Source organism: Entelurus aequoreus, linkage group LG12, assembly GCF_033978785.1.
Source record: "Entelurus aequoreus isolate RoL-2023_Sb linkage group LG12, RoL_Eaeq_v1.1, whole genome shotgun sequence".
In the NCBI taxonomy this organism is placed as follows: Eukaryota; Metazoa; Chordata; class Actinopteri; order Syngnathiformes; family Syngnathidae; genus Entelurus; species Entelurus aequoreus.
The window spans coordinates 34725083-34752262 of record NC_084742.1 but is presented as its reverse complement, the minus strand read 5'-3'; the positions used below and the strand labels follow the sequence as shown (position 1 = coordinate 34752262).

At 42.1% G+C, this 27180-nt stretch overlaps 3 protein-coding genes across 9 annotated transcripts in view; 2 read left to right on the top strand and 1 right to left on the bottom strand.

Annotated features, from left to right (window-relative positions):
* LOC133662110 (F-box/WD repeat-containing protein 7-like) overlaps positions 1–9090 on the top strand; it is a 36032-nt gene extending 26942 nt beyond the window's left edge. The window contains exons 1-12 of one of the 3 annotated variants that reach the window (XM_062065805.1): positions 312–747; positions 3258–3340; positions 3413–3548; positions 3828–3962; positions 4047–4170; positions 4253–4377; positions 4829–4945; positions 5174–5355; positions 7326–7618; positions 7688–7831; positions 7909–8058; positions 8130–9090. In XM_062065805.1, coding sequence (XP_061921789.1) covers positions 709–747; positions 3258–3340; positions 3413–3548; positions 3828–3962; positions 4047–4170; positions 4253–4377; positions 4829–4945; positions 5174–5355; positions 7326–7618; positions 7688–7831; positions 7909–8058; positions 8130–8311 — 1710 coding nt within the window. In that variant the 5' untranslated portion in view covers positions 312–708 and the 3' untranslated portion in view covers positions 8312–9090. Of the gene's footprint in view, positions 1–311; positions 748–3257; positions 3341–3412; positions 3549–3827; positions 3963–4046; positions 4171–4252; positions 4378–4828; positions 4946–5173; positions 5356–7325; positions 7619–7687; positions 7832–7908; positions 8059–8129 lie in introns of those variants that run through there. The other 2 variants (XM_062065806.1, XM_062065807.1) reach the window with 2 other exon arrangements.
* A 1004-nt stretch (positions 9091–10094) lies between these two features.
* On the bottom strand, positions 10095–12834 carry LOC133662109 (anaphase-promoting complex subunit 10). Of its 4 annotated transcripts, none has more exons than XM_062065803.1 (6): positions 12528–12834; positions 11259–11473; positions 11100–11190; positions 10907–11027; positions 10743–10826; positions 10095–10669 (listed from the first exon to the last, which is right to left on the bottom strand). In XM_062065803.1, the coding sequence occupies exons 2-6, from the start codon at positions 11371–11373 to the stop codon at positions 10526–10528; spliced, it is 555 nt and encodes a 184-aa protein (XP_061921787.1). In that variant the 5' UTR covers positions 11374–11473; positions 12528–12834; the 3' UTR covers positions 10095–10525. The 4 variants fall into 4 exon arrangements, with proteins under 4 accessions (XP_061921787.1, XP_061921788.1, XP_061921786.1 ...); XM_062065804.1 differs by having other exon boundaries at positions 10097–10669; positions 10773–10826; positions 12528–12832; XM_062065802.1 differs by having other exon boundaries at positions 10100–10702; positions 10773–10826; positions 12528–12829.
* LOC133662106 (ATP-binding cassette sub-family E member 1) lies at positions 12599–26722 on the top strand. 2 transcript variants are annotated; one of them, XM_062065799.1, is made up of 19 exons: positions 12599–12727; positions 16254–16395; positions 16464–16549; positions 16628–16725; positions 16801–16918; positions 16985–17122; positions 17202–17271; positions 17350–17446; positions 17535–17624; positions 19769–19890; positions 24876–25000; positions 25069–25165; positions 25238–25297; positions 25377–25435; positions 25536–25646; positions 25756–25898; positions 25972–26094; positions 26167–26278; positions 26458–26722. In XM_062065799.1, the coding sequence occupies exons 2-19, from the start codon at positions 16293–16295 to the stop codon at positions 26503–26505; spliced, it is 1800 nt and encodes a 599-aa protein (XP_061921783.1). In that variant the 5' UTR covers positions 12599–12727; positions 16254–16292; the 3' UTR covers positions 26506–26722. The 2 variants fall into 2 exon arrangements, with proteins under 2 accessions (XP_061921783.1, XP_061921782.1); XM_062065798.1 differs by having other exon boundaries at positions 12658–12816; positions 26458–26717.
* The last annotated feature ends 458 nt before the right edge of the window (positions 26723–27180 follow it).

Sequence of the window (27180 nt, the reverse complement as noted above, 5' to 3'; positions counted from 1 at the left end):
CACAGCCCTAGTATATATTATATACTAGTGCATATATAATATGTAATAATTACATATGTTATATTTTATATTGCTACTATGGTACATTTTTAATCTACTTAATACCTGCATTATCCTTTCCATCCTTTGAAACTGAGCTATGTGGAATAATTTCCCCTGTGGGTCAATAAAATGTGTCTAATGTCTAAGTCTAATAATATACATACATTATTTGGAAAATTAAATAGTTTCAACATGTTTTGAGTAACACGTGTCGGTTTCACTATCAGTGCTGGCAATATTGTTCATTTACTTGGTCTTGAATCGATACCAAATTTGTCAGCATTCCCACTTACTTGCCTATGACGTTATTTGCTGTGACGTCAATAAAGTTCCATTCAAACTGGCTTCCGCACTCCAACGGTGCTTCGCCACTCGTCCGCGTCCGCCGACCCCGCCTCCTCTCACTCGCCGCATTCCCTCCCTCCCACGGCGGGCTCTCAGCAAAGCATGTCGCTGCATGTCCCCGCCGGAAGCTCCGCATACCGTCGCTGTTCTTCCCTGCGTGGATTTTGAATGCTTTCGCAGTTCACATTTATCGACTTTTAGCGGCGGCAAGGGGGACACGCGGGTGGACAGTCGACGTCACAGAAGAGCCTCTTCTGCCTCCGCTGCGTCGTCGTCGTTATTTGGAGGATTGCGGTGGCAGCCACCGGGGAGGGGGTGACCATGGGATTTTACGGCACCTTGAAGCTCATCTTCTTCAAGGTAAGCAGGCTTTTAGATAGATTACTAATATTATTAATGGTATTGAAGGGTGCCACGCGCGTGGAACGGGATGACACGGCATTTTTCCCTGCGCGTGCGCGTGGCTCACTGCGGCTTGGATGTTGACTTGATTATTGATTGATTGCATCACTTCATCTTCGGATCAATGCTCACCTTTGCGGCTGTGAGGTGCATCGTAGCGTTGCTTCTTTCCCCGTCCATCCATATTCTACACTTATATTCTATAGCTCATTAGGGAGAGCTGGAGTCTAAACCAGCTGACTTTAGGGATGAGAGGCGGGTCCATCATAGATGGACTGTCAATCACAACATACAAACAAACATTCACACCTATGGACAATTTTAGAGTCTTAACCTATTAACCTAACATGCATGATTTGGGATGCTTGTTTTTTATTAGAGCAAAACCAGATGCATTGCATTGCTTACCTCTACTGAATGTAAAGTTCGTTCAAAGTGTATTTTATTTTGATCATTTTACGGTCATTTAGGATTCTCCTGAGATTGCTATTCTCTTGGACGTTTCTTTTCACTCAAACACACTATCTTATGTTTTCTGTGCTCATATTCAAATAAATAACACCGTTGTTTATGATTAGTCTCATTAAGATAAGAGTCCATGTCTTGTTCTGCTTTAACCCTTGTGCTAAAAACTTCTAATCGTCTTTCTGCCATCCTTTTATGGGAAGAAGGACCGTTAACGCAGACTGAAAAAAATCTATTATGTCAAAAAATTGGTGTAAATGTTCGTAGTAAGGACAAAGTCAACCGAAAAGCCAGTTAATTCATAGAATCGCTTCTCCGGGAGGCTAATTATTGACAGCCAGCAAGCCAGGGGAGTGAAGCTAACTGGCTATCTGGGGACAAAATGATAGAACAGTGTGAATTCTTCAGTAGAATACCAGTTAGTTTTTGATGCAGCTTGTAAGGTAACATTTTTTTAAACAAGAATGTTAGTGTGACTCAAGATTTAATTTTTTTGTGTGTGTGCGCGCAGTCCTTGTATACGATAACATTTCTATATCTATACGCCTTTACAAGTTCTCCTCAGCTCTATGCATTAGTGTTGAATTCATTTAATGACACATTTTCATTTTGACTTTGTTGATTATTTTTATTATTTTGTGGCGTCTTTCTATTGTGAAAGGTGGTGGTTGTCAAAGGTATCCAGGGCCCAACCTTTATGGATTTTTTTTTTTAATTCGATATTAGAGGACCTAAAACTCTGAAGGTTGATAAATTTTTCAGTTAAAAATAGACAATTGTCTGCTTTTTTCTAGGCTTAAATATACAGGTAGTACCAAACACGTATTACAAAAAATGAAGGGAGAACATTTTTACCATGCTGCTGTTATTGGTGTAATGAAGTGTTCAGTTAGTATATTTAATGATTTATTATTTGTCGGTGGATAAACAGCATCACATAAGTCTGTAAAACATTATTTGAAATGTGCCTCTCTGATGTCCTCTAAACATGTGTTCCCTTTCTTTTTCTTCCTTATAACTTCGACCAGAAACACTTTTTCCTCCTTGATGCGATAAGTCTAAAAAAACAGTCTGTGCGCTGCTGAAAATAAATGCAGCCCACTACAGTTTTTGCATGGTGGTGAGACGTTATCTTGATTTGTTCTGTTCTTATCTTGCTTGGTAGCGTGCAGCTGCCTAAGTGAGTGTAATATTACTATGAGGTAATGTAACGTTACTGTAATGTGCCATGTAACCACTGACAAGCAATTGCAATACAATCGGCCACGCTGTGCATGTGTCAGTGTTCGTCTGCCATGCATGATAACCTCACACCATCACCTCATAGCCATAAGCTGGTGGAAAACACTGCCACGTAATTTGCTGCTTTGAAGTAGATCAGATTATTTCTGATATGTGACGCTCGTTCATCTAGTGTATTTCATTACAGTGGTTAACCTTGAGCAAATAAAAATAAGATTTTGACCCAGAATGCGTTTGGAGGAGCCAGATGCGTGTGTGCGTGGGGGTGGGGGTATTGTGGTGTAAGTATAGGACTGCAGTGTGGGTCACATCTGAACGATGTTCACGCCCACATGCTGACCAGTGCTGCATCTCTTGGCGTGCTGCTCTATTTTGGAGCAGCGCTGCACTGGCAACATTCCTGTCATGTTCTGCATTCCTGGTTGGGCCCTAAAAGAAAGGATTGTCTTCCTTTGTCACGTGCTTACAATTTACCCTCTGTCTTGATTAAATAACAAATCTTTATTTAGAGTTTATGGATTATTTTGTGAAGTCATTCTGTTTAATATGGGGAAAGTAGGTGGATACCAAATGTAACTGCCGTGGTGCGGTTACATTAGTCAGTTACGCTGTGCACCTGCGTGTGTCGGTGTTGTTTGCAACCAAGACTGTGTGCCCAGCTAACAAAACGTTTTCCCTTAAGATGTTTTCCCTGCAAACAGAACATTTTACAGTTATCAATACTGAAGAGCGTAAATAAAGAACACCTTGTCTTTATTCAGATGAAGAGGAAGTTGGATCACGGCCCAGACGGCCGAACCTTCTCCTCTGGGAAGAAGCATTGCAAAGGCAAAGGCCACTTCAGGTATGATCGGACATTCCAGTACTCAGGAAAAAAATCAGCTGTCCGCTAACACTTTCCCTCTCTCCTCTCCAGTCCTTCCAGTCTGGTTCAAGCCACGCCCACCACATTCGGGGACCTCCGCCTGGCCAATGGACATTCGGCCCAGCGGCGGCGCGTCACCTCTGGCCCGCCGCCCTCTGGTCTACAGGACTGGCTTCACACGTTTCAGGCAAGTGTGCGGATTTGTCCATGTTAGCCTGCATTTAGCGTTAGCACTGATGTTAGAGGCTCATGCTGCATTAAAATGTCCACATAAAGACACAGAGTGCACGCAAAGTGTCTCGGCTGTCTTAATGCTGCCTCCAAGCTGCTCTTACGTAAAGCATTCGTTCAATGAGCATCTGTCGCTCGGGTGGAGATGCTAAATGGATGGGGAACATTGTCAGAAATGCACTCAAAACAGATGCAAGTACATAGAAATAAAACAAATTCATTGTTTCCTTTGCAGGCTTGGAGCGGTCCCGAGAGGCTGCTGGCTCTGGATGAGTTGATTGACAGGTGTGAAACAGGCCAAGTGAAGCACATGATGCAGGTTATTGAGCCTCAGTTCCAGAGAGACTTCATATCGCTGCTGCCCAAAGAGGTGCGAACACCCGCCTTTAACACTCAGTCACGAGTCTGTTTGGTGTGTATATAAACACGATGGCGTGCATGTGTTCAATTGTAGCTGGCCTTGTACGTGCTGACCTTCCTGGCTCCCAGAGACCTGCTGCAGGCCGCCCAGACCTGCAGGTACTGGAGGACCTTGGCTGAGGACAACTTGCTGTGGAGGGAGAAGTGCCATGAAGAAGGTACGCCAGCACTGAGCACCTATGCTATTGATGCCACCTAGTATTCGCATCACGCCACTAACACAATATCTCCCCCATGCAGGTATATCAGAGCGCTCGCCCCCTCGACGCAGAAAGTGCGAGGTGGTTAGCGTGTGGAAGTCGACCTACATCCGACAACACCGCATCGAGAACAACTGGAAGAAGGGAGACACGCGGAAGGCGAAGGTATTTTGGTATGAAGTAGATCCCCGCTATTCGTGGGAGTTACATTCCACAAGAATGGCAAAAAACTGCCAATAATAAACGCATCTATAAAACGTCCTGAAAATACAATTTCTCTGTTATTAAACCCATTTTAAATTCAGTTTGACACATTAAACAATTACAGGCGTAATGTATACTATTGTACTTACAAAATGTGCAGTTGCATGTCATGTCTTGTCAAAGCTTACACGTTTCAGTTGGATTATTAGCTGCCGCAATTTATATCGTCATCAAACCCCTTTTTGTTGACAATCCACTACACTATCAAAAGAAAATGTAATTTAAAGCAGAGAAATTAAATGTGCTAATTTTGTGGGAGCAAAACCAAACCTTGAATAAACAGGGATCTACTGTACACACACAGGCTGCGCCTCTATTTGACATGCAAACTGAGCTTGTGCGCTTCTGCCAGCAGGAGTTGAAAGGTCACGACGACCACGTAATAACCTGTCTGCAGTTCAGCGGCGACCTCATTATCAGTGGCTCTGATGACAACACGCTCAAAGTGTGGTCAGCCGTCACCGGCAAGGTAAGACATGCGTGTCTTGTCAACTGACTGAAAACACAAGCGGCTGAGTTTCGGTTGGCAATTCTTGGAAGCGGTCACGCCTGCAGCCTCAAGGCAGACACACTTAAATACATAAGCACGCACTTTCTCTGCATCAGAAGGCAAGATGTAGTTTTTCTGTGGTCACCACGGCAACTGCCATGACAACACTTCAAGGTCACAAATTTATTTTTTCCTTCATTTACACAGTGTTTGCGGACCTTGACTGGTCACACAGGCGGGGTGTGGTGCAGTCAGATGGCAGGTGCTACGGTGATCAGCGGCTCCACAGACCGGACGCTGCGGGTGTGGAACGCTGAGAGCGGGGACTGCGTCCACACGCTCTATGGACACACGTCCACCGTGCGCTGCATGCATCTGCACGGCAACCGGTGAGACACTTTTCCAGCACATCTCCATGGCAACAAACATTTGTGGTGCCCCCCAATGGGTTGTAGTCAAAATGCTTTGGAAGACATGCTAGCATGTAGTACTGACATCATCAAAGTTACATGATTATTAGAGGAATGATAGCAGCCATATTTTTAACCAACCTTGCTCTGATTTTCAAGGAACTTTGTCATACCAGCAGACATGCAACAGCACAAAATTTTGTACCCCATGTCCCAAAATTAGCCCAATCAGTACCACAAGAACAATAATATATACTAGGGTTGTAACGACTGATCAATATATCAATAGATTGATTTATATTCCTAAATTTCAAGTTTATCGATCTGTGCTCGGCAAGTTTGCCTTCCAAAAGATAGGTATCGGTCCAAGATGGTTTTAAAAGGGAATCGATCGATTTTATAAATACTAGAAAAACAAAAACAGTGGATTTAAGAACGGCAGACTTTATATAAAGTTTAGCATTTATAATTTGATTTGATTGTAAAAGATTTTAAAAAGTTAAGTCTTTTTTTCCCGTCTGTGGCTTCCGCAAAACAAAAATGGCGGATAATTACAGTGGTCGAGAAAAGTCATAAACGCAAACGGCACAAAACAGTAAGTGTAGTGTGTGTGTGTGTACTGTACTTTTATTGAAACTTGCTTGAATGTTGAAAATGTGAGCAAAAAGGGTTTCTGCTTGCACTTTATTCAAATAAGATGCGAAAGCATTGGCCATTAATTGTTTACTTGCTTGTTTGTATCCATACGTCATTAATACAGAATTCCCTGTATAACAGGAATATAGGAAACCTCACCTGCAGTATCCAGTAACCACTATTGACTATTCACACTTGTTGATTTTTTTTTGCTAAAAAGTTACTGAATAGATTTCACCTCATTGAATAGTTTCGGATCTTCCATCCATTTTCTACCACTTGTCGTTCTCGGGGTCGCGGGGGGTGCTGGAGCCTATCTCAGCTGCATTCAGGCGGAAGGCAGGGTACACCCTGGACAAATCGCCATCTCATCGCAGGGCCAACACAGACAACATTCACACACTAGAGCCAATTTAGTGTTGCCAATCAACCTATTACCAGGTGTATGTCTTTGGAGGTGGGAGGAAGCCGGAGTACCCGGAGGGAACCCACGCAGTCACGGGGAGAACATGCAAACTCCACACAGAAAGACCCCAAGCGGGGCGCGAACCCAGAACCTTCGTATTGTGAGTTACACACACTAACCTCTGTTCCACCATGCTGCACGTTTCGGATCTTATCGTTATAAAAAAAAGATCGCCCCTGAATCGTATCAGCAAACAAAAAGATTGAATCGTTAAAACGAATTGTTACACCTCTATATATGGACATAAGAATTTAAATAAGTAGGTTATAAATAGCATAGAAGTAAATTATATATATATAATAAAAAATGCAATACATAGTGATCCTGTTGCCTAAATCGTATATAAAAACAATGACAGCAAACCAAACCAAAAACTATTTTACAGGCAGGTGCTCGTCAGTCCCCTAAAGGTGTGTGCCAAATTTGTGGGAAATAGTCACATCTAAACACATTGAGCTTTGTGAGAAATTTCCAGTCAATTACACTTTGGGGTTTAACCCATTAGAGTCCAGGGTAGGATTTAGCGGTTTCCCTGTCATGTTGCCATGCACCAAAAGCACATCAATAAAGCAATAATTGTGACGACAGAATGACAACATCATTGGTGTTGAAACAGAATGTCTGTTTTGGTGTCATCATGCTGTGCCCGCATTGACCATGGAGGCTCCACAGAATTGCCACTATGTGGTGTAGCTATCAGAAAAGTAACTGCACAGAAAACATTCTGGTGCCCGTTTCCCTTTTGTGTGCAGCTGTTCAGAAATAGAAGAGTTACATCATTGGGTGTAATTTTTTTACTGCAAAGTGGGTGAACAGATTAAAAAGTGCCAACCGTGACCTCTCTCAGGGTGGTGTCAGGCTCCCGGGACACAACACTGCGCGTGTGGGATGTAACGACAGGCCGCTGCGAGCATGTGCTGACTGGTCACGTGGCGGCGGTTCGCTGCGTCCAGTACGACGGTCGCCGCGTGGTGTCGGGAGGATACGACTACATGGTGAAAGTGTGGGACCCTGAGTCGGAGGCATGCCTGCACACTCTGCAGGGGCACACCAACAGAGTTTATTCACTGCAGTTCGATGGCGCCTTTGTGGTGAGCGGCTCGTTGGACACTTCCATCCGAGTGTGGGATGTAGAGACAGGTGGGACATTTACCATTGTGCAGAAGAGCATGGTGAAAGTAGTGTTCAAGTTGGCGTGTCTTCCTCCAGGTGGGTGTGTCCACACACTGACAGGCCACCAGTCACTGACCAGTGGGATGGAGCTGCGTGACCACATCCTGGTGTCTGGGAATGCTGACTCCACTGTGCGAGTGTGGGATATCCGGACTGGGCAGTGTCTGCACACGCTGCAAGGTAAGTCGTCATGAAAAGCTCACAAAAACTTGTCTTGTCAAAAATGTAAAGTCCCAGTGCGACGGTGTTCCCATCAGGTCCCAACAAGCACCAGTCGGCGGTGACATGCTTGCAGTTCTGCAGAGATCTGGTTCTGTCCAGCTCGGATGATGGAACGGTCAAATTGTGGGATCTCCGGACCGGTGCCTGGCTGCGGGATGTGGTGGCACTGCAGAGTCGGCAATCTGGTGAGTGTCCACTGTTCTACTTTTTGTCCTTTTTCAATGAAGCCATTATGATGTGGAAATTTTCCCAACAGGTGGCGTGGTGTGGCGCATCAAAGCCTCAGACACTCGATTGGTATGTGCTGCTGGCAGCAGGAATGGGACAGAAGGGACCAAACTCCTGGTGCTGGACTTCGACTTGGATGACAGACAGACAGACCCAAAGAAACAGACCGAGTCGGACAAGGACGACGGAAAAGAGGATATTATTTACTAAGAACTGACCAGCTTACGTCTTTAACCAAAGTCTGGGGCGGCAGCGAACTTGAAGGTGGCAGTTTGATAAAGCTAAACATTTCCATGACAACAAGTGAATGTCGAGGGGATGAATGTAGCGAGAGGAGGCAGTACTTATTGCTGCTAGCCAATGAGGCGCTTAACACTGATCGCATCAGTGTTGCCATAGCAACAGACCTCATTTTGAATCAGTGTTGTTCAGTGTATTTTGGCGTGTGTGGAAGTTAAAAAAGTTGGTGGACGAGATCATTGGGGATCATTTCCCTCATTAGGTTTGTCATCAATCAACTATTTGCACATACACAGCCAAATACTGGCTGGCCAAACACAGCAAAATATGTTTTTCATCCAGTGCTAACTAATTTCTTTTCTATCCCAATAATTACTGATGACTGGTTTTAGATGACCACTGAAAATTATGATTTGGGACTTAATTATCTGAACAATGAACACCAAATAATCCACAAATACAATACTGAAGTTTTAAGGAGAGAATAGGATCGATAATTAAAAACAATTCCTCTCTACCAGGTATGCAGCTGATGGGATGTGTTGCCAAGCAACACCTACAACAAGTTGGTGGATGTTTGGTGGAGTTTGCCCTAGCAACAGGTGCTATCTGTGCACGTTTTCATCTCTGGATGTTGGGTTGTGTATGTGTGTGATCGTGTAAGATAATGTAAATTGCAAAACAAAAGGGTGTACATATTCTGTTTTTTCTATTTGGAAAAAAACTAAAGGAGGAATGAGGAGCAGAGAAGTGTCAATAAACAGAACTTTTGTAAAATGCTGACTCACTGATAAGGGTGGTGAAGAGTCACTTACAGTAGATTCTTCACAACTATGCTTTAGAAGGAAGGCTAACATTGCATTTGTTCTCTTGCACTGTCCATTAACAAGACTGACAATATGTACGTTTAAATCATAGCAACTTGTGAAAATAGCTTGACAGGTGAGCCAACATCTTCCTGTTAAGGCAGCCGGTAAGGTTTTTTCCACTTTTAATTGTATGGTTTGGGTACTAAAACAAACTCGACTATTGTCATGTGCACTTGAACCAGAAGGATATCCTGTTAAAAATGCTGCAACCTATATCAAGGTGGCAGTTTGATTCGGTCTGATTTAAAATGCCTGATAAAGCTTTTTTCAAAAGCACTCAAGGTAATTGGGAGAGACACAACTGATCAATGTAAATTAACTAAGTGACTGTAGTTGGCCGAGGCTCAGTCTGTGACCATGGCAACTGACGGCCACTTTCTGCGTCAGTGTAACTTTACTCGCACACTAACTTTATTAGTATAAAACAATATGGGGTCAATGGCTATATCTACTGGTAACGGGGAACTGCCACAATTGATACTGATTGGGTTGTAGCATATATATATACCTATATATATATATATACCTATATATATATATATATATATATATATATATATATATATATATATATATATATATATATATATATATATATATATACATACATACACTTTGGGGTAAAATAAAATGTGTTCAATAAAATGAAAATAAAAATAAAATGTGTTCAAACCTATTTTAGCAAATAACTTATTACCAGTCTTTCTTAAAAACGTGAACCTGGTATTTACTATTATAATGGTATTAGTCTCCCTCTCAAGGTGCCACAGTGAACTGCAATGAACGAACAAGCTGGTGATTATTAAATTTTTATGACGTATGGCATTTGTTTCCCATCATACTGCATTGGTAAACTACAATTCTCAATTGATACAGACAGGATTTTAGCGTTTTACTGCAGGTCATTTCTGATAATTATATATTAAAAACATTTAACCTTTATTTCTACAAAGTAATTTAAGAAATGTTCATCTGCAATAGTCCAGTAATGATATTATTTCTAGAGTTAGGGAGGCTCAGGTTGGGTCCGACTACAAAGGTGGTCGTGCGCTTTGGTTTTGTCTCCAGCTTTTTGTGAGTACTGTAGTGTGTATCGAACGTATAGGAAATTAACAAATGTTAAAGTAATTTGGACAGTCTTGTAATATGTTGGTTTTTATGTACATGTTTAGTCATATGTATTCTTTGAATGATGCTTGGTATGTAAAACATTTAATTCAAAATAGTAAGGAGGCACGGCAGTGGTTCAGATGGCGTGGCATGAGCCAACACCTGACAGTCCATTGTGAAAACAAATCCAAAGTGGCGGTGCAGGTCACCTGATGGTGCGGTACATCATAAAGTCCACAGTGGTGCATCGTGGAAACATGCCGATGGAGCTCTCCTCCACCGGCGTGTAGACCTTGATCTGGCGCATGTGCGTGTCTCTGCCATTCTGGTGGTTGGCCAGCACTGCAATCTGGATCATAAAGGTACTGATGGGCTCGTTTGTCTGCTAAAAAGTGAAGTTGGTATATGACTTGTGGATTGACCTGCCTCGTTTCTACATGTTGCATGCAAACCTGGTTGAGGAGCGAGATGTGAATCCATCCGCTGGGCTCCACCATCTCCAGCTGCTGCATGGAAGAAGAGGACGGCAAAGACGTCAGGCACACTCACACTTTTTTTTTTTTTAAAGAATGTCCCAAGCGCTCACCCTGACTTCTTGAAGGTTGTGAAAGTTGTTGCCCACTCTGACGGAGATCTTACTGGGAGTGTAGCTCTCATCCGATTTGTAGTCGGCGTAAATACACAGCATCTTCACCCTTGTCCTCCTCCTTGGCGCAGCAGCAAGCGAATGTCAAGCACAGAAAGACAAAGAAAGATGGCACGCAAAGTCCCGGCAATACCTAAACTGGATGTTCACCAGGTGAGGCTGGGACCCGTCTGACTGCCAGTACGTCTCCAGGTTGTCGTCTCTCAGCTGGTCCACGCCGAAGCCTGCAAGAGCGAGGAGCAGCTTCTCAGCAGACAAACTTAAGATGTTACGCTGCTGTTGTGAGACTCACTAGGCTTGCAGGAGGACAGTGACCACACTGCCTGGGACCCAATCTCCCGCACGGTACCGGTCCGCTCCAGCTGCTTGGGATCGGGTCCAGGAGGCGTTTTGCTCGGCGTAGCCATCCTCTTAAACAAGGGTTTTCTCAAGTGTGGCAGAGGGAGTCTCCCCTCAGATGATTCAGTACTCACGGAACACTAATTGTGTGGCTTTTACCCCCTCTCACTGTAGGAACACATGTTTTTCTTTATTTTTCTCAAGCTACTGCATCTCATACTACTTCATTACAAAGGCTCAGATAATTTTGAATGAAAAAGAGCAACTAATAGTTCACTTACTTCATTGTGACTAAGTGTACACTATTTATATTCAAATATAGATGTTTTAAGACATGAGATAAACATACAATTTAAGCGAAGTTTACGGTAGGCAGCAGTAGGGGTGGGTGTGGGAAAAAATAGATTCGAATTCGAATCGCGATTCTCACGTTGTGCGATTCAGAATCGATTCTCTTTTTTTTTTAAATAGATTTTTTATTTTTGTATTTATCTATTTTAAAAATATATATATATTTTTTTTAATTAATCAATCTAACAAAACAATACACAGTAATACCATAACAATGCAATTCAATTCCAAAACCAAACCCGACCCAGCAACACTCAGAACTGCAATAAACAGAGCAATTGAGAGGAGACACAAACACGACACAGAACAAACCAAAAGTAGTCAAACAAAAATTAATATTATCAACAACAGTATCAATATTAGTTACAATTTCAACATAGCAGTGATTAAAAATCCCTCATTGACATCATTAGACATTTATAACAAATAAAAAAAGAACAATAGTGTCACAGTGGCTTACACTTGCATCGCATCTCATAAGCTTGACAACACACGGTGTCCAATATTTTCACAAAGATAAAATAAGTCATATTTTTGGTTCATTTAATAGTTAAAACAAATGTACATTATTGCAATCAGTTGATAAAACATTGTCCTTTACAATTATAAAAGCTTTACACAAAAATCTACTACTGCTTGCATGTCAGCAGACTGGGGTAGATCCTGCTGAAATCCTATGTATTGAATGAATAGAAAATCGCGTTCAATTGAAAAAAAAATAGATTTTGAATCGAATCGTGACCCCAAGAATCAATATTGAATCGAATCGTGGGACACCCAAAGATTCACAGCCCTAGACAGCAGCCAATGTGTCCTCCCTGCCAATTGCAGAAACAAACAGGAATTGATGTCTAAAATATGTTAAACTTACCGCGTGTGACCGAGACAGGGCGAATACATCAAATGATTTGTAGCAACCAATTCGCCAAAATGTGTTGAAGAAGCAGCTTGGAAAGACTTGTCTGGGCTACTTGTCGCGTTTTGCTGACGTCACCAGCTGTGTGGTCGCGCCCATTCCTCGCAGTGTCCGCCATCTTTCCGGCCGGCATCCTGTAGCGGAACACGTTGCTTGTGAGAAGTTTTGCGGTGGATTTTTTTGTTGTTGTCATCAACCATATTCTTCTGTCCTTCCTATTTCTGACAACTGGGCCCGAGGTGGGGTAAGTGGACATGTCTGATGTGTCCGCTTTTCTGTGAGAACTACCTCGGAAGCGACTTAATTAGATGGCGAACAGCTGTGTAGGCCGCCTGTCGCTAATAAGCACCGTGCTAAAGCTAAGCTAGCTGTTAGCAATAGCGCTAATAACGCGTCTTACGTGGTTGCTGTCGTGTTCATTTAAACCGCATGGTTAAAATATACCAACATTTTCTGCACGTTTAGCTGTTTTTGCGATTATTGTTATACATTGTTAAAAGAATGTCAAATGTTTGTAGTGCGTTGGGAGGAGAACCGCTCCACACTTAACATATTTTACCTCAAAATTTACATTTTCGTCCCTCGCTGATATTAGAGTTCAATATGTTTAAATATATGACGGGTAAACGTTGAGATGGCATATCTATAAAACATTGCTGGGGACAGATAAGAAATTACTGCTGCCATTTCCCTTTCACACAGATCTGTGTATAGAGTTACAGTAAATTAATTGTCACCCTGTATTGTTGATTTTCTTTATTCTGTTCTTGTCGATGGCATGATAGGTTATGAATTGAAAAAAATGGAAATCAAATAAAAATGAACGTATCAGCTAGAATTTGTAGGCCTCGTTTGTTTGAGAGCTTATAAGTCTGGCGTGACTATCAATACTGGTGGTTAGACAGCAGAAACACTAAATCACTCATTAATTGTGTTGTAATTGCGTAGTGTGTGGCATGATTTAGTGGATTCCATGAGAGCAGGGATGTCAAACTCATCTTCATTGTGGGCCATGTCGCAGTTATGGCTCAAGCAAGCAGATATTTAAAGGCCTACTGAAATGAATTTTTTTTATTTAAACGGGGATAGCAGATCTATTCTATGTGTCATACTTGATCATTTCGCGATATTGCCATATTTTTGCTGAAAGGATTTAGTATAGAACAACGACGATAAAGATTGCAACTTTTGGTATCTGATAAAAAAAAAGGCTTGCACCTACCGGAAGTAGCGTGACGTAGTCAGTTGAACATATACGCAAAGTTCCCTATTGTTTACAATGATGGCCGCATGAAGTGAGAGAGATTCGGACCGAGAAAGCGACAATTTCCCCATTAATTTGAGCGAGGATGAAAGATTTGTGGATGAGTAAAGTGCAAGTGAAGGACTAGTGGGGAGTTGAAGCTATTCAGATAGGGAAGATGCTGTGAGAGCCGGGGGTGACCTGATATTCAGCTGGGAATGACTACAACAGTAAATAAACACAAGACATATATATACTCTATTAGCCACAACACAACCAGGCTTATATTTAATATGCCACAAATTAATCCTGCATAAAAACACCTGCGTGTTTGTTATGCTAGCTCCTAGCTCCTCTGCTAGCTCCTAGCTCCATAGAACACGCCAATACAATTCAAACACCTGATCAACACACACAATCACTCAGCCCAAAAGACCGTTTACCTAACCCAAGGTTCATAAAGCTTATATATTTTTAAAAAGTTACGTACGTGACGCGCACATACGGTCAAGTTATCGAATGTTTAGCAGCCAAGGCTGCATACTCACGGTACCTGATATTCAGCTGGGAATGACTACAACAGTAAATAAACACAAGACATATATATACTCTATTAGCCACAACACAACCAGGCTTATATTTAATATGCCACAAATTAATCCTGCATAATAACACCTGCGTGTTTGTTATGCTAGCTCCTAGCTCCTCTGCTAGCTCCTAGCTCCATAGAACACGCCAATACAATTCAAACACCTGATCAACACACACAATCACTCAGCCCAAAAGACCGTTCACCTAACCCAAGGTTCATAAAGCTTATATATTTTTAAAAAGTTACGTACGTGACGCGCACGTACGGTACGGTACGTGTTATGCTAGCTCCTAGCTCCTCTGCTAGCTCCTAGCTCCATAGAATACGCCAATACAATTCAAACACATGATCAACACACACAATCACTCAGCCCAAAAGACCGTTCACCTAACCCAAGGTTCATAAAGCTTATATATTTTAAAAAAGTTACGTACATACGCAAAAAAAAGCCAAAGCTGCATACTCACAGTAGCACGTCTGCGTCTTTGTCATCCAAATCAAAGTAATCCTGGTAAGAGTCTGTGTTGTCCCAGTTCTCTACAGGCGTCTGTGTATCCAAATCAAAAGTCCTCCTGGTTAGAGTCTCTGTTATCCGAGTTCTTCCATCTTGACTGCATCTTTCGGGAATGTAAACAAAGAAGCGCCGGCTGTGTACTGTTGTGGCTGACTACGTTCGAAAAATACGTCCATTTCGCACCGACAACTTTCTTCTTTGCTTGCTCGGCTTCCTTCTCCATAATGCAATGAACATGATTGAAACAGATTCACGAACACAGATGTCCAGAATACTGTGGAATTATGAAATGAAAACAGAGCTTTTTCGTATCGGCTTCAATGTGGAAGGCATACCCGTGTACGCCGGGCTACGTCACACGCATACGTCATCCTCAGAGGCGTTTCGAACCGGAAGTTTAGCGGCAAATTTAAAATGTCACTTTATAAGTTAACCCGGCCGTATTGGCATGTGTTATAATGTTAAGATTTCATCATTGATATATAAACTATCAGACTGCGTGGTCGGTAGTAGTGGGTTTCAGTAGGCCTTTAAGTATTCATTTTTATTTTTACAAGAAAAATGTCTGGAATGTGGGTAGCACGGTGGAACAGGGGTTAGTGCCTGTACCTCACAATACGAAGGTCCTGGGTTCGATCCTGAGCTCGAGATCTTTCTGTGTGTAGTTTGCATGTTCTCTGCGTGGGTTCCCTCCGGGTACTCCGGCTTCCTCCCACCTTTTTGGAGGTGGGAGGAAGCCGGAGGGCCAATTTAGGTTGATTGGCAACACAAAATTGGCCCTAGTGTGTGAATGTTGTCTGTCTATCTGTTTTGGCCCTGCGATGAGGTGGCGACTTGTCCATGGTGTACCCTGCCTACTGCCCAAATGCAGCTGAGATAGGCTCCAGCACTCCCCGCTACCCCGAACGGGATAAGCGGTAGAAAATGGATGGATGGATGTCTGTATTGTATGATGTAATATTTGTTGCTTTAATAGATCATATAAAAGTATAAAATAAGCAATTGAATGCAGTACATGTATTTTTTTCTGCCAAAAATTAAAAAACGAATACATTTTGTAAGAAAAATGTACTACACTCATTCGCGATACTTATAATTTCCAGGCTTTCGCAGGCCGCATAAAATGATGTGGCGGCCAGATCTGGCCCCTGGGCCTCGAGTTTGATACAGGTGCATCACATAGTAGTATGGTCCAATGGCCCCCAAATGCAATAGTGTGGTGTCACACAATAATGGCACTCAACTCTAAACGAACGGCATAGTACAATTTAAGTGGGCAAACTAATTATTCATTTTGAACCCTCGAGCTAAACCTATCCAATTTGCTTTCAGCTCCGCGGGTCCCGGTGTCCATTGTAGCAGCGGCCCATCATGGCAGACAAAAACACCAGGATTGCCATAGTCAACCATGACAAATGCAAACCCAAAAAGTGTCGACAGGAGTGCAAGAAGAGCTGCCCGGTGGTCCGCATGGGTGAGTCTGTGGTGAGGGAGTGTGGTCCCGCTGTAGTTGAAGAGGCTAACAAATGTTGATGTCGACAGGGAAGCTGTGCATCGAAGTAACCCCCCAGAGTAAGATTGTTTGGATCTCGGAGTCACTTTGTATCGGTTGTGGAATTTGCATCAAGGTACTACCCTCTTTAGCCGAGACGATACGGCGGTAAAGACCACATCCTGCTTCATGCGACGTCATTTTGTCTTTTCAGAAATGCCCTTTTGGAGCACTGTCCATAGTCAACCTGCCCAGTAACCTGGAGAAAGAGACCACACACAGATACTGCGCCAATTCCTTCAAATTGCACCGGTACTACAATTATTCATCTAAAACTTTAAGTCATGCCATAAACTACGTCAGGCTTTGACGATCGCGTGCCTGCAGATTGCCCATTCCGAGACCGGGGGAGGTTCTGGGGCTGGTTGGGACCAATGGTATCGGCAAGTCCACAGCGCTGAAAATTCTGGCTGGAAAACAGAAACCTAACCTCGGAAAGTTCGATGTGAGTTGTTACGCGCACACTTACAAAAGAGGCAGAAAGTCATTTTGCTGTGCCTTCACGTACCAGAATCCTCCAGACTGGCAGGAGATATTGACCTACTTTCGAGGTTCGGAGCTGCAGAACTATTTCACCAAAATACTGGAGGATGATCTGCGGGCCATTGTTAAGCCGCAGTATGTGGACCAGATCCCAAAAACTGTCAAGGTAAGCGTTATAGACGCTCGGGTCCCTTTGGGTGTTTGTTCTGTTTTTTGTGGCTCTAATAGTTCATTTGTGCCTATAGGGGTCAGTAGGCGCCATCCTGAGTAGAAAAGATGACACAGACACGCAAAATGTGGTTTGCAAACAGCTCGGTAAGACCTAAAAACAAAAGTACCCTGTTATTATTAGCTGGAGAAAGTGTTGTGATCAGTTGTCTTGTTGCTGGAAAGATCTGACTCACCTGCGTGAAAGGAATGTGGAGGACTTGTCTGGAGGGGAGCTTCAGAGGTTCGCCTGTGCAGTCGTCTGCATTCAGAGAGCTGACATGTAAGAAAGCCCACCGCTGACGCCGCTACAGTTTCTTCAAGTTGATTGGTGCCTCATAAACTGACACCTTTTTATTTCTCTGCTGCAGTTTCATGTTTGACGAGCCGTCCAGCTACTTAGATGTGAAGCAGAGGCTGAAGGCTGCCATTACCATCCGCTCACTCATCACGCCGGACAGGTGAGTTTGTTTAAGCCTTAAACGGGAACTGCACCTATTTAAAAAAAATGTTGCTTATCATTCAGTCCTTATGTAAAACAAGCACACGTTTTTATTTTTTTATGCACTCTAACAAATGTTAGCAAAAGTCCGCTTACAGTGGAGCCTATGGGAGTTTCTCTATTCTGCCTATAAAGCACTGAAAAAAACATCCAAACACCTCCATCAAGGTTTCATATACACACCGTGAGTATATATGTAATGTAGTAACAGGCACATTCATAATAACATGTAATATGGGGACGCCGGGGCTCGGTTTGTAGAGTAGCTGTGCCAGCAACCTAGAGGGTTCCTGGTTCAATCCCCGGCTTCCGTTGTGTCCTTTAGCAAGACACGTCACCCTCGCTCATGATGGGTCATGGTTAGGGCCTTGCATGGCAGCTCCTGCCATCAGTGTGAATGTATGGGTGACTGTGGAAATAGTGTCAGAGCGCTTTGAGTACCTTGAAGGTAGAAAAGCGCTACACAAGTATCCATCCAGCCCATCCATTTTCTACCGCTTGTCCCTTTTGGGGTCGCGGTGGGTGCTGGAGCCTATCTCAGCTGCATTCGGACGGAAGGCGGAGTACACCCTGGAGAAGTCGCCAGCTCATCGCAGGGCCAACACAGATAGACAGACAACATTCACACACACTAGGGCCAATTTAGTGTTGCCAATCAACCTATCCCGAGGTGCATGTCTTTGGAAGCCGGAGTCCCCGGAGGGTACTTAGAACATGCAAACTCCACACAGAAAGAACCCGAGCCCGGGATTGAACTCAGGACCTTCGTATTGTAAGGCACATGTAACCTATTTTATTATTTTAAGCATACGGCGGCGCATTCATTTCACAAATGCATCACAATGCTCGCTTTTTTTTTCAACAATTAACAACTACTACTAATCATGGCACACTTCATGATAACCAACAAGCATAATAAAACATTACTTAGTGTACATCAGTCAGTATGCTGACTAATAGGATTTTGATGTATTCCTGTTTAGATGAAGAATAATTGCAAAGAAAAAAAGTGGGTGGAACAAAGCATATTTTTCGCCATCTCCTGGTCTATGTTGGCTATTAAAGTTTACTTCATTTTACTATCAAGATGAGAGGCATGATTTATAATCTAGAATTAACTTTCATGAGAAAGCAGCTCACCAGCTCGTGATGTCAATACAGCAGTATAATAAGTCTTTAACATTAGTGCTTATATTAACAATATCGCTAATACATGGTTGATATTCAGGTCACAAAATGTAAACGCAGTATTGTTGCCGCTTATTGGATGTTTAATTAAATGGGTTTTATGGTCGGAATAGACCATGTATGACTTCATGGCTCCCATAGGCTTCATTGTAAACTGAGTTTTATTTCCAATTATTTCCGAGTTAGAATGCATTAAAAAAGACTAGGGCTGCAACAACTAATCGATTAAAATCGATTATTAAAATAGTTGGCGATTAATTTAGTCATCGATTCGTTGGATCTATGCTATGCGCATGCGCAGAGGCAATTTTTATTTTTATTATTTTTTTATAAACTGCAACATGTAAAAACAGCTGAGAAACAATAATCAAAATAAGTATGGTGCCAGTATGCTTTTTTTTCTTCAATAAAACACTGGAAAGGATAGAAATGTAGTTTGTCTCCTTTGTCCGATTATTAATCGATTAATCGAAGTAATAATCGACAGATTAATCGATTATCAAATTAATCGTTAGTTGCAGCCCTAAAAAAGACACGTTCTTGTCTCTCTTAAGTATTATTTATAGGCAAAATTCCAAAAATGTTTGTTGGCTCTCAAAGTCCGCAATGAGCAGTAATCACTGATGTACTGGAAAGAAAAAAGCGAACGTTGTGATGCGTTTCTGGAAATTAATGCACTGCGTATGCTTACAATGATCAAAATATGTAAATATTAAATGTTATTCTAAATGTGCCTGTTACATTACATATATACTTACACCATCTATATAAAACCTTAATGGAGAAACATATGTGTTCTTGACTTGCATAAGGATTGTGAATAATAGGCACAATTCCCCAAAAAGTGCAGTTCCCCTTTAAAGTAGGATCACATTAGTGTTACTTTATCCACTTGTTCTGTGTGTGTGTTTTAAGATATGTTATTGTGGTGGAACACGACTTGAGCGTTTTGGATTACTTGTCTGACTTCATCTGCTGCCTGTATGGTGTCCCGAGTGCCTATGGAGTTGTCACCATGCCCTTCAGCGTGCGAGAAGGTAACATGCAGGCGCCAACACATGCATGCGTACTAAGGCTGCAGCTAACGATTATTTTTCTATCGATTAATCTATAGATTATTTATTTCGATTAATCGGTTAATCTATAGATTTTTTCCGATTAATCTATAGATTTTTTTTCCTTTTACCGATTATTTTTTTATTCAAAATGAAGATGAAAAAATAGATGTAGGCCCGTTTTTTCAAAAGGCATGGCTTTTATTTACAAAAAAAAAGAAGTATGGCCACTCAGTCAACATTGACAACAACATGACTAAATATTCTGTAACAATGTAAACATTTAAAACTTTTAACATTTAACAAAATTAAAAGTAGCTTATTTGCTTTTTAATGTGCAAATATAAAAGTCAACATCCAGTGCAAATCTTAATATTCTGCAATAGTATAAGCATTTCAAAAGTAAAAGTATTGCTTATTTTGCTTTAAAATGTGCAAAAATAAAGATAAACATCCAATACAAAAAAGTGCAAAACGAAATATTCTGTAACAACAGTGTTAACATTTCAACAAAAGTGAAAGTATTGCTTATTTGCTAAAATGTGCAAAAATAAAGATAAACATCCAATACAAAAAAGTGCCAATCTAAATATTCTGGAGCACTGTAAACATTAAGTATTGCTTTTAAAATGTGCAAAATAAACATCCAGTCCAACACAGTACACAATAACCAATTCTACTCATTCCAGTGAGTGACTAACAGTTGTAATGAAGAAAGGTTAGCATGTGTACATGCTCTGCTTCTTTTCTTGTTTACAATATTCCCAGCAGCTGAAAATAGGCGCTCAGAAGGGGTCGATGTGGCTGGAATTGAGAGGTAATTAGCCTTCACCTCAAGCCAGGACTGCGAGTGAGCTGAGCTTCAGTTTATATTTCTAGAAGGTCAACGGGCTCATAGTGATGTTACTAGTAGTTGACTGGGAGATGTTTATTATCATTTGGGGAGAGTCCGCTGCCTGATGCTCACCTGCTAAACACCTATCTGCTCCACGCTGAAGCGCTGACTACATGCGCTCTGAATACACACTGCTGATTGGCTAAAAATGCTTTGTGTGTACCAATCAAATGGTTGTGTGGGTGGGACAATGCTGCGTGTGTACCAATCAGATGGTTGTGTGGGTGGGACAATGCTGCGTGCTGAGACAGAGGCAGAGGAGCGAAGCAGCTTGTTAAGACTTTAGCAGCTAAAGTTAGCTTTAGCTTAGAAACTCGTTCGGTACACCCCCGTACCGAACCGAAAGCCCCGTACCGAAACGGTTCAATACAAAACACGTACCGTTACACCCCTAGCAGATACAAATGACACATACATGTTTTTGTGTAATGATGACAACGTATGCTCGCGCGGACGATTGACTAGTTGATGGTTTTCTTTTCAAATGTTCGTTCATAGCCGTTGTGCTGCTATGATAGGCCATTTCTGCTCGACACAGTGTGCATACAACAACATTATTAGGCCGTTTATTGAAATACTCCCACACTTTTGACCACTTTTGGCATGCTTTTCCCCCCTCGCTCGCACCACTCGCATCGTCTGCTTTGATCGTCTGCTTTGCGCTTCGCCATGACGGTAGTGTGACGTAAATATGCGACGCGTCGACGCACAAAAACGGCGTCGACGTATTTACGTAACCGATGACGTCGACTACGTCGACGCGTCGTTTCAGCCTTAATGCGTACACACACAGACACACTGAGTTGATACCGAACTTTGATAAGTAGTCTGCCTATTGGTTATTTTTTAAATGTTATGGTGTAAATTGTCATAATCTGTCTTATACAAATATTTGTGCACTGTAAAAGGGTCCATATTATAGTGCATTTTACAGGGTTTCCCCCAAATTGCCAAGATACCTGTGGGGGCGTGGTCACCATGGCGTCATCGCATAATCTGCTATGTGATTTTCTTTAAAAAGCTCAAATGTGTACAAAAATTTAAAACAGGTATGATAATGTTATAAAATGTACTTGTGTTTAGAACTCTACTTCTGTCTCTCGATGTCCTCGACAAAGAGAAAGCTGCAGCAAGGATGAAGTCACACTTGCTTCGCGCTGCTGCACCAGTTGGACTTTCTCTCCTTAAAAGCCGCCACTGTCCGCGTAATATTTGCAAATTTGTAAATCGCTGTCCGCGGGTATATCTGGGATATAATAAAGTTATGTCCCTATTGCAGGCATGCTGAGAGAATAGCGTGCGTCTTGCTTACATCCAGTTTTGGCAGCACTGTTTTCGGTGATCAAAGTTTTTTTCCGGTGGCTAAGTTTTGGTGCATGATTTAGCGGCAATGAAAATGCTGTGGCAGTGCGCCATTTTCAATCACATTAAGGAAAAATTCTGATATTAGAGTATTTTTCACCAATTGTGTCACAATATTGTGTTAGAGATGTGTCGTCTGTAGGTATGTATATTGTTGGGATTTTATCAATACCGATATTGATATTCCTCATGGACAGCGGTATTTATCGGTACTATATGTAAATGATTTAAAGATGTGGAGAAAAAAAACAACTTTTTATTGGCTTTATTATTATTGCTCCCTTATTTTTGATAATTCCAAAACCGATTATCAGATCCTAGAGCTGGGTGTATATGGTGAAAAAATGTTGATAATATCAAAAATTTTTACATTGTTTTTAACCTGCCAGTTTTACGTAAGTCATATGTACTAAAAAAAAAAAAAAAAAAAAACTAGGGATTAGTTCAACATTTTATTTACATTTTAAGTAAATAAAAAAGTCAACTAAACAAGAAAAAGCACACCAACATAATAATGGACGCGGCATACACTGGATTTAATCTCTAATCTCAGTGGCCTAGTGGTTAGAGTGTCCGCCCTGAGATCGGTAGGTTGGAGTTCAAATCCCAGCCGAGTCATACCAGAGACTATAAAAATGGGACCCTTAACCTCCCTGCTTGGCACTCAGCATCAAAGGGTTGGAGTTGGGGGTTAAATCACCAAAATGATTCCCGGGCGCGGCGCAGCTGCTGCCTACTGCTCCCCAAGGGGATGGGTCAAATGCAGAGGACAAATTTCACCACATCTAGTGTGTGTGTGACAATCATTGGTACTTAAATCTTAATCTTAATATACCAATACAATTGAGTTGACATGTTTTCAAGTAAAAGAAAGCACACACAAAGATGCATCAGTTATTTCAACACTGTTGGTCCAACTACAGTTTTAGAAGCTGTCAAGTTATTATTAACTTACAAATGAAGGTCAGTGATCACATACACAACCTCCGAGCAATGGTAGTTGGTGTTTTTAACACAGCTTTTGGACAACAAGTAGTAATCAAATTTGCGAAAGAAACACAACCTGACACAAAGAAGTTATTTAGAAACTGTTCAGCTCTGTATTTTGGAGTAAGTTTGGTAGTTGAAGATGGCCGCTCGTCAACGATGCAGGCACAGAGATGGCCTGTGAACACCAGTCAATGGAGGCGAGTGTTTGTCAAGTAACTATTTCCCCTCTTCTTCTCTATCACAGCATCTTAGCAAATTTCCGTGAAATACCGGTACTCTGTATACCTCCCTAGTTGTCTGAAATTTAGCCATTATGCTGTAATTTAGACCGTTCAAAAGTGCTGTGAGTTTGCCCTACTGAGAATGCAACTGTTTGTCTGTAGCTTTAATGATAAGGAGCTGTGTTTGTCCACGCCTGTCATCTGATAGTGTGTCTCTCCATCCATCCATCCATCCATCCATTTTCTACCGCTTGTCCCGTTCGGGATCGCGGGGGGTGCTGGAGCCTATCTCAGCTGCATTCGGGCGGAAGGCGGGGTACACCCTGGACAAGTCGCCACCTCATCACAGGGCCAACACAGATAGACAGACAACATTCACACACCTCCCTGGCCACCGCTGCTGCTCACTGCTCCCATCACCTGCTAGGGGGTGATCAAGGGTGATGGGTCAAATGCAGAGAATCATTTCGCCACACCTAGTGTGTGTGTGACAATCATTGGCACTTTAACTTTAACAGTAGGGACCATTTAGTGTTGCCAATCAACCTATCCCCAGGTGCATGTCTTTATACAGTGTTGTCTAAATTATCACACTGTAAGGTTATGACAATATAGTTATCTCATAATGAGACAGGATTTTAACATGCAGGGCCGCCGTGTAAGGGCTCCTCACTGGTTGATTGGGGGACATTGGCGGTGTCATTGGTCCCAGAATTCATGACAGAACCCCTGCCTTTAAGAAAACTACAATGACAAGGTATATATTACTGGACAAGGAAGCTTTTTTTTTTATATTCAGAGAACATTGCAGGTGCACTTTGGGGTCTTTTCTAACTTTGCATGCATAAGCTTTTAACGGTTGAACTTGTTTCTACAAAAATAATAAAATGAAAATATATTAATGTTAAAATAAATATAGTTAAATATATTTTAGGAGCTTGGTGGGGTCTATTGTATCTGTTATATTGCAGCTGTCATGTGTACAACAGATTTGATTTCTGGGCTGTTGCAGTGACGTCTTGCGGCTCGGAGTTGCTTTTCTGTTGCATCTTTGTGCCCATGTTGGACACTTAGCCTGCTTCTACTTGCACAGCCACTGCGTATTGGTTGTGAAACTCAAATGGAGGAAGGCATGAAACACACGGGGCTAGCAGTGTTTGCTGGCTCTACCCTCGCGCACAGCCAAACAAATATGGTTCTGATTATTTATATAAAAAAACAAAAACAAAGTTCTGCCTGTAAGACAGCTTTTCTTTAAATTATTTTTTTTTATTTTAATCTTGCGATATCCAGACGCCACAACGTCAAAAGCAAGCGTTTGATTGCCTCTTCTCTCAAAATTGGAGCAAACAAGTAAGGGAGATGATAGTTTCACATGTAGTGCTCATAAACAGTCTTGAGGAATACATACTGCTGTTAGAACATCATTAAAAGGTCACTTTAGCGCAACAGGTGATCTTTAATTGAAAGGAGAGCTGTGTGGTGTTTGTCTCTTTTAGGCATCAACATCTTCCTGGACGGTTACGTTCCCACAGAAAACTTGCGTTTCCGCGAGACATCATTGGTTTTCAAAGTGGCTGAGACGGCCAACGAAGAAGAAGTGAAGCGACTGCGGCACTACCAGGTGAGTGCGGCCTGTCCTCTAAATCCTTCCTCGTCTTCATAATACTAATATGTGTGACATGTGGTCAGTATCCAAACATGGCGAAGACTCTGGGGGATTTTACGCTGGAGATCAAGGAAGGAGAGTTCACAGACTCTGAGATCATGGTCATGTTGGGAGAGAACGGTACAAAACAGCACTAACACTAATTAATGTGCAGCGTGTTTGTGTTCTTAATGTGTGTTTGTGCATGTGCAGGTACAGGGAAGACCACCTTCATCAGAATGTTGGCTGGGGGACTTAAACCAGATGGAGGAGGTGAGACAATTGTGTTTGTTCAAGGATAGACCAAAATTTGAAGAAAGTGTGAATGTGAAGTCTAACATGGTTTTGAAAGGTGATGTGCCAATCCTCAACGTCAGCTACAAGCCTCAGACCATCAGTCCAAAGTTTAAGGTCGGTCCACAAACTTGTTCTTCATGAATCTAGCAGGTGATGTCACGAAAGCTGATTAGCAATTTTGCTACTGAATACATTTTGTTGTGGTTGTCTTCAGGGCAGCGTGCGAGCTCTTCTGCACGATAAGATAAGAGACGCCTACACACACCCGCAGTTCATCACAGACGTCATGAAGCCCATGCAGATAGAGAGCATTATCGACCAGGACGTAAGACACTGAGAAGAATAGCTGTTGATGCACAATCAGGTTACACAACTAATGAAACAAATGTTATCTACTGGCCTTAATGAATAGTTGGTGTTGCGTGTGCATGCAGGTTCAGAACCTGTCTGGTGGTGAGCTGCAAAGAGTAGCGCTCACATTGTGTTTGGGCAAACCGGCCGACGTCTACCTGATCGACGAGCCATCCGCTTACTTGGACTCTGAGCAGAGGTTAATGGCTGCCCGGGTCATTAAGAGGTCAGTGTCTATGCTCTGTTGTCCTGTGTTTTTTTTTATCTTCATGTATGATCATTTTGGGTGTTTGTTGCAGATACATCCTCCACGCCAAGAAAACGGCCTTTGTGGTGGAGCACGACTTCATCATGGCCACCTACCTGGCAGACCGTGTCATTGTCTTCGATGGGATTCCCTCCAAGGAGACGGCGGCCAACACGTAAGCGGTGTCGCTGCATGAGCACGCCACTGTGGTGGCGATGGCTTTGTGACTTTAGCATCTCTGTCTCAGTCCGCAGGGCCTTCTCGCCGGTATGAACCGCTTCCTGTCACTGCTGGAGATCACGTTCAGACGAGATCCCAACAACTTCCGGCCGCGCATCAATAAGCTTAATTCCATCAAGGTATGTTTTTAAAGCAAAGGTAAAAAGTAGAACACATTGATCACATGACCTGTCAACAATCAACAAATGAATTATGTAACAATATTTACTTAATGTTGCATAACTGTTGTGGCAACCACGGTTGCTCAGTATTGTATTTGTAAATATAGCATAACAAAGTGCTGCTTTATATGCTGCAGGATACGGAACAAAAGAAAAGTGGGAACTATTTCTTCCTGGACGACTAAGGAGGAGACTGTGTGGTCAAGCGTGACTTCCAGAAGAAGATTGGCTAGAGAGTTAACAAAAACTAATCCAAGTACTATCATGTGACATGCGTCCTGGCAACATTCACCATCCAGCGCTGTTGTAAAATATGCACAGTTGACACACATAGTCACTGTGTCATATCCAAGTTATGGTGCTCAAACACCAACAACATTGAATAAACTGTTGCCAAACAAGGACTAGTGTGAGTATTACATATAGAAGGCTAATAACATTGCTAGGTAAATGTAAATATGCAAGCACATATACTGGATTGTGACAACGTATGAATATATTACAGAAAGGAAACATTTGCTACTTATGAAATGTAAACACCCAAATCAGGACATTGGGAAGTTGTGTCCTGAAGGAATGTGTCAAGTTGGATGGAGAAAAAAAACATTACATGACAACCTCCATGAGCTACAATGTATTGTTTGGATTCACTCTAACATAGGGATGTCCGATAATATCGGCTGATAAATGCTTTAAAATGTAGTATCGGAAATTATCGGTATAGGTTTCATAATTATCAATATCTGTTTCAAAAAGTAAAATTTAGGACTTTTTAAAACGCCGCTGTGTACATGGACATAGGGAGAAGTTCAGAGCGCCAATAAACCTTAACCCTTGTGTGGTGTTCATATTGTTGTTAC

Coding starts and splice junctions, on each gene's coding strand:
- LOC133662109 (XM_062065801.1), bottom strand. CDS start 11,373: ATGGCTACGCCGAGCAAAACGCCTCCTGGACCCGATCCCAAGCAGCTG. Junction 10,827..10,906: donor ACAACCTTCAAGAAGTCAGG/GTGAGCGCTTGG, acceptor TCTTCCATGCAG/CAGCTGGAGATGGTGGAGCC. Junction 10,706..10,772: donor ACATCTCGCTCCTCAACCAG/GTTTGCATGCAA, acceptor TTCACTTTTTAG/CAGACAAACGAGCCCATCAG.
- LOC133662106 (XM_062065799.1), top strand. CDS start 16,293: ATGGCAGACAAAAACACCAGGATTGCCATAGTCAACCATGACAAATGC. Junction 25,647..25,755: donor AGAGCATTATCGACCAGGAC/GTAAGACACTGA, acceptor GTGTGCATGCAG/GTTCAGAACCTGTCTGGTGG. Junction 26,095..26,166: donor AAGGAGACGGCGGCCAACAC/GTAAGCGGTGTC, acceptor TCTCTGTCTCAG/TCCGCAGGGCCTTCTCGCCG.